Source organism: Egretta garzetta, unplaced genomic scaffold (assembly GCF_000687185.1).
Source record: "Egretta garzetta isolate BGI_Z169 unplaced genomic scaffold, ASM68718v1 scaffold265, whole genome shotgun sequence".
NCBI classification, from domain to species: domain Eukaryota; kingdom Metazoa; phylum Chordata; class Aves; order Pelecaniformes; family Ardeidae; genus Egretta; species Egretta garzetta.
Genome location: NW_009259789.1, coordinates 915,797 through 922,399, shown reverse-complemented (window position 1 = coordinate 922,399; position 6,603 = coordinate 915,797). Strand labels below are relative to the sequence as shown.

Below are 6,603 nucleotides of genomic sequence, written 5' to 3'. Positions count from 1 at the left end.
GCGCTCCAGGCGTGGGGCAGAGGGGCTGGAAAGCTGCCCGGCGGAAAAGGACCTGGGGGTGCTGGTGTTAGGTTAACGGTTGGGCTTGATGATCTTAAAGGTCTTTTCCAACCTAAATGATTCTATGGTTCTATCCTCAAAGGATAAAGGAACCACAGAAGACTCCTAAAAAACATAATTTCTCAAACTTGGTTCTGCAGACTCAAATACAATAAAGAAATGTTCACCTGAAATCATGGGTGTTGCTGCAGTGATGTAACGCTTAATAGCAGAAATCTCACCTATGATTTCACCTAAATACTGTCCATCACGTGAACGGTAAAGAGGAGCCACACAGGCTATGTAAACTGAAACACGGACGAATTTAGAAACCATGAGGCAAAGTATGATTTGGAGGTAAAAGCTGTCAGTGCAGCTAAATAAGAAAGAGAAATATGAAATAAGTGAAATTACAAAATTATGAAATAAATAAAAAAATAGAAAAATATATAAAAATAAGAAAAATGAATAGAAATATGAAAAAAAAAATCGTATTTTTGAAAGAACTAAGTGAGCTGAGACAGTTTAGTCCAGAAGAGGGGCTGATAGGGAGCAGTGGACACTGAAGACATTACAAGAGCAAAGAGCTGAGAACTTTGAGAGGTTTGCAACAGATCCTCAACCCTCTGGTCTCAGTGTTCCTGATCTACACATATATATTTAATGAGTTATGGAAAACACCAACACCTCCCCAGCTTGTTTGTAACCTTACCTGTTGTACAGCACGGCAGAATGTCCAAACCTGTTCACATCGTGATGGAGACCCGGGCGAGGAAGAACAGACCACCGATCACAGGCTAGGATTAAAGAAAGCTCAGTTCAGAAAAGGTCCTCGGTATAATTAACAATTCAACTAAGCACGCTTCTTTCTGAAAGATCCCAAAGTACTTCAAGTACTATAAAGAAGCCATTCTGCCCACCACCAAAATGCAAACCTGGAAAGAAACAGTTCATGAAAGCGCTGCGTTACCATCTTTTGCAAGATTTAAGACTTAGTTTTCACCCCAGCTGCCATGGTGTGACAAAAAGGGAAAGGAAGGGTGCAATGGCTCTGCTCCGTCACCTAAACACTTCATGAAGAAGGGAAGTTCCAGGGCGTGGTGTTGAAGGGGTTATTAGCTTTTTGGCAATCATGTGTAACTAAATGGCGATGGCTTCAGCTGTTTTTCCTCCTTTAATAGTGGAATTTTTCACTGCATAAGAAGGTCAGGTTTTATCAGTTTAAACGTGAATTATTTGCAGTTTTGCCCCAAACCAGTATCACTGAGAACAGAGACTTATCTTTTTTTTCCCCCATTGCAATTATGTTCCTAGAGGATAGATATCCATGTTTTTAAAAATACTTTTCACTCATCATAGCTTAAGGATTTGTGGTTGTTTTTCTCTTTTCATATAATGTGAGTTTATTCCACCTTTTTCTATTAGCATAACATTTGTAAGTTCTGCTTCATTTTTTACTCGCTTTCTCAGGTAATTTCTTCCTTTAGGCAGCATGAAAAAAAAAAAACGAAGCTGAGAAACACATAACCCACTGAGCAATCAAAGGAACAAAAGTAGGAAAAGTCAGTCCAATTCATATCATTTAAACTTGGCAAAGTGAATGGGATCACCTTGGGGGCTAACCTTCCAGAGGCACTTACAGGCAAGTTGTGCAATTGAGACAGAAAAGTCAATCTGCTGTAAAGATCTACACACCCCTCAAATACTCGCAGGTTCTTTAATACAAGATAAAACTGTTGTGCCATGGTCTGAGCCTCTGTAAAAAAAAAAAAATTAAAAAAAGAAGTCCAGAACCCCAAACTAGTATGCAGATAAACTGAGAGGGCAAAGAAACAACTTTACTAATCCTTCCCCAAATTTAATTGGAGAATTGTTGGGTAAAACAACTGGATCCTACCCTCTGCTCCCGCAGAAACTTTTGCTCAAGAGTGCTGATAAATAAAAGACATAGGACCCAGTTCTGATCTAGTTAGCAGTGTCCCTGCTCACTGCAGGGGGATTGGACTAGATGACCTCTAGGGGCCCCTTCCAACCCAAAACATTCCATGATTCTATGAATACGTCGATAAATCATTGTTTTGAAGCTTATTTTTAAATGTCATTTGCTCGGTTTTCAAAGAATTTAACCTAGCCCAGCATCACTCCTGAAACAAGCGTGCACGGTTCCAATTTTTAACAGGAGACTTCAGCAAAATTGGACAGCAATTTGCTTTTTTTTATCCAGCGAGTTGTGAGTTATGTGCGGCCAAGAAACATATTTTTCTAGATTAATAGAAGGCCTGGAATGTTTTGCTTTCTAAGCTTCTTTCCCATCTTTAACTGACGATCAAGTATTGGAAAAAATGAATGATTCTGACGACGAATCCTCTCCTTCCTGTCTTAGGAGTTAAGCCAAGCCTAAAAATTACAATGCATAGGATTTGTTAAATATATTATTCAAACAGAGCACATATGCTATGAAAACATCCAGCCTCTTTCCATGTTTGCCATCAGAACTGAATTTTTGATGGGGTAAATAGAAGAGTTTTAATTTCTTTCTTGTGGGGAGAAAAGATTATTATATGAGTATAGTCTTTACAGGAACATTGCATGCTGATTTTTTAAAAAAACATCAAGTTAAACCTTATTTAGACATGAAAAAGAACAGTTACTTAAACCACAGTAAATGTGTAAAGGGCTGCCACTCGCACGTGGATCCTTCGCTGCTACGGGTTGTGGAGAGGAGGAGGGAGGGGATTCAAGTGAGGCATTTGTCCACCCGGAGACAAAACTGCTGCAGAGCAGGAAACTCTATTCCACAGAGGCCAAGAGAGACCAATCTCGGGGATAGGAAGTGCTAACTAGGCATTGCAGTGTGCAGAAAGCAGGAAAAACACCGTGAGACGGCTCTACCCAAGCGCTCATCCAAGCGGAACGCCAACGTAATCCAAAAGCTTGTCCTGAGAAGCAACAAGAAATGCAGAAGCACACAGAGAGCTGGATTGCTATCCGGAAACCTTCCAAAACTGGGCATCACCTGGACAATGTGGGTTGAGTAAGCCCCAACCTGGCCAAGCGGAGGATGAAAGGATGAGAAGCATTAATGCATTCTCAGATCTACCTAAAGCTAAACCTCCAGAGAATCTCAGCACGTATCTCAGTGACATCTGTTTGCATCCTACACACAAAAAAGAGAAGATAATATGTCCTCACAACACTCAGTGCCTGTGGTCTGATTACAGAGAAATCTGAGGAGAGAACACCAGAAAACTCTGATGAGGTAAATAAAACAAGTTACTGCAGAAATAAGTTTTAATGGCAAAGGTTAAAGAGAAGACCTGTTTTTGAAGCCTTTATTTTAGACTGCATTTTAATTTCAGTTTTCTCCAGTCTTCCAACCATCACTATGATCGCTACGAGATTACCTTCATCAACAAGATGGTAAAAATGAGCAAATTAGCCAGATACGTCCTATTTTTATAGTATGCTAAGGTAGCCAATTACCAAGCCTCTCCTGTGAAGGCACTCAGTATCAATTGACCTTGCTGCTTGGTTCTCTCCTGGGTACTTTGAGCCTTTGGACCATCAAGGGATAGACAACAAACACATTAAGCATGTTAATACTGAAGATGTGATAGCCATATTCCTCCAGGGTGGCAAGGCCACAACAATCTTTGACAGGTACAATGCTTCCCGGCACTATATGGGGCTTATTCCCATGGAGACCAACACGAACGTGATCAATATAATTACTGCAGAGATCACGCATGAAGAACTGCCAAGTAGGTGTTTCTGCTGCGACACTAACAAGCAGCCAGCCCCCTAAAGTATTCCTGGTAGTGCTCCTGGTACAATGGGATAAGGAAGGTGCCCTGCCATGAAAAAAAAAAAAAAAAAAAGAAAAAATGGTCTTTTTTTTTTCCCCCTGAAAAAAGCTGTTCTTTCCAGCCTGAGAGCCTCTGCCCTAAGGAATGAGGGTAACCAAGAGCACCTCTCATCCCTGTCACGTGAAGCGCAATCAACGCAAGCTCTAATCCTCAGTGTAAAACTGGTAAGGACTGGGCAAGTCGACTACAACACTTATTTCATGTAACAGGAACCTACCTGAATCAAAACGAGTACCATTCTTGGCAGTTTTTGTCAGATTAATGAAATTTGGTTTACACCTAATAGACAGTTCAATGGGTCAGGGAAGATCGGAAAATGTAGCAAGAAAAATCTATCACTATCGCTATCAAAGTTTAAAAAAATTACCTTGTCCGTGACTTTTGAAATACCTCATTTTATTTCAAGAAAAACCTCAAAATAAAGCTAGTTAGGAACACACAATACATTCCGCAGGGATATGGCTTGAAATCACAGGAAGAAGGGAATGACCCCTGTACCAGACAGCAAAATGGCACACGGATGCCAAACCCTGCTGCTGAATGCAATCCATTTGCTTGCACATTCCTTTCACAAACCAGGAGTGACAACTCGGTGGACAGTCACTCCCAGAATTCAGGTTTACGTGATTATTTCAGGGAATCAATCATGAGAGCCCACACTTAAGGAATCCTGAGAGCAGAAGGTAGGATGTGATATGAGAACAGAACGGTGTTTTTCTTCAGCATGAATTATCTGCATGTGCATGCACCTTCTTTTATACCATTTCTTCTTTTCTTCTGAAATGCATTGTCTCTGGACTTCAAATTCACAAATAAATGCTGCCCTCTTCTGGCTACTCCAACTTATCAAAACCCAATCCTTCCAAATAAAATCTCATCAGTTGGCTCTACTGTTCAATAGCGCTTCTGGGGATATTTGTGCTTATAAAGCGTACCTAGAAACGACTGACATTACAAACAGCCCAGCCAAACAAGTCAGCCAGTTAAAACAAGAGCGTGCAACGTACAAGCTGAGTTTCAGCAGCATCCAGTGCTTGTAACCATCCTAACAGCCTGCATTTCTGAGAAATCATAGATGAAAACACACTCAAAATAACGGGATAGCTTTACGGCCGAGACAGTAGAACAATATGCTTTCTGTTTAGGCAATAATTTTAAGTGCCCAAGTTTGTGTATAAACTGTTGACCAAATAACTGCTGCTGTATTCGCCTAGAAATCACTGCACCAGCTCATTTGCTTGGTAATGTGTAGCAAGCTAAATGAGCCTCTCCTGATTACACATTCTTCTGCAGTACACTTAGCAGCATTTGGTATAATATACCCAGCATGTCAATTAGTCTTCTTGAAGACAGCCCTTTCTGAATATCCAAGGATTTTTATTTTTTTTTTATTAGTCTTTCTGCAAGAACTTACCAATATCATACGCCATAAAATCCGATGAAAAGCACTTCGCGCCGTGGCTCATGGAGGTGTCGTTGTGCGTGTTTCCTCCAAACACCAGCATGGTCCCGCTCATTATCACAGCCGTGTGCAAATAGCGAAAGAATCTGCTGTCTTTCAGAATTGTCCTTCAAGAAATAAAAATACGTGTGTTAATGACACTGATTAGTACCCAGCAAAGACAAAACAATCCATAAATCCAAGCTGAAGAAGGTTCCAGGGGTGCAGGGAGGAGGAGAGAGGGGATATTATTTAACTTTTCTATTTAACTTTTTTATTTAACATTACTTTTTCTAATGAGGCATTTAACAACTTTCCATGCTGTTCAATTCCTCCTGTAATTTCGTTCTCTCATCTTCCCATCCACTTGCCAATTTACAGGAGAAATATATCTACGAAAAAGCCTCTTTCCAAAGCTATGGATCTTAAAATCATCAATTCCTTCCCTAGGGATTAGCAAGTATTCACACTAACCGGGCTTTTGAGCACAGTCAGCTAAACCTGCTGATATGGACGCTGCCTGTATTTTATAGTAACACTGCTTTTATAGTAACCTAAAAGATTCTTTCCAACTGGGCGTCATCTCTTGCAAAAAACTAACAAACCCATTTTAAGGAAATCTATGCAGCTGCTGATAACGGAACCCCGCAGCTCAATACCCACAGCACTCAATGCCTCACCCCAGACTAAATCACGGGAAGCATTAAGCACACTCGCCACGGACCTCACCTTGAATCAGCGTGACTAACGGCGCTGCACGCACAGCGTCACCCTCCCTAGAATGTCCCTACTACTTCGAGGGGGTGGCATTGCAGGAAAACCCTGAAACAGCCACGTCTGTGTCGCAGGCAGCGGTGGTGTCCCTGTTTGCAGGCTGTCACACCAGTTCTGCACAACTGCAGCATCCCAAACGCAGCTTGCACTCAAGCCCAGACTTTCCCAATGAAATATTCATCAACGACCTGGACGAGGGACCCGTTCTGAATGCACGAGCAGCGGTACCGCAGCACACAGGGGCTTTCCGAGCATCGCTCTGTCCCTGCCAGGGCTACGGCGTCAGACTGTGAAGCTGCCAGTCGAAACACAGGAGGGAACATGGGGAGAAACACACTTGCCAAAATAGAGATCATTGTTTCGTTGGAAAAGACCTTTAAGATCAAGTCCAACTGTACCTGTCCACCACGAAACCGTGTCCCTCATGGACACGGTTTGGGTTGGCAAAGCCCTTTAAGCTCCCCCAGCCCAACCGTTCCCCTA

The 6,603-nt window shown here is 41.8% G+C and overlaps 1 protein-coding gene across 3 annotated transcripts in view; it reads right to left on the bottom strand.

The window, feature by feature from the left end:
- Positions 1-6,603, bottom strand: part of ATRN (attractin) — a 140,907-nt gene that overhangs the window by 93,900 nt on the left and 40,404 nt on the right. For all 3 annotated transcript variants that reach the window (XM_035895064.1, XM_035895066.1, XM_035895065.1), the window contains exons 10-11: positions 5,320-5,474; positions 752-836 (exon numbers count right to left, since the gene is read on the bottom strand). In XM_035895064.1, coding sequence (XP_035750957.1) covers positions 752-836; positions 5,320-5,474 — 240 coding nt within the window. The remainder of the gene's footprint in view (positions 1-751; positions 837-5,319; positions 5,475-6,603) is intronic.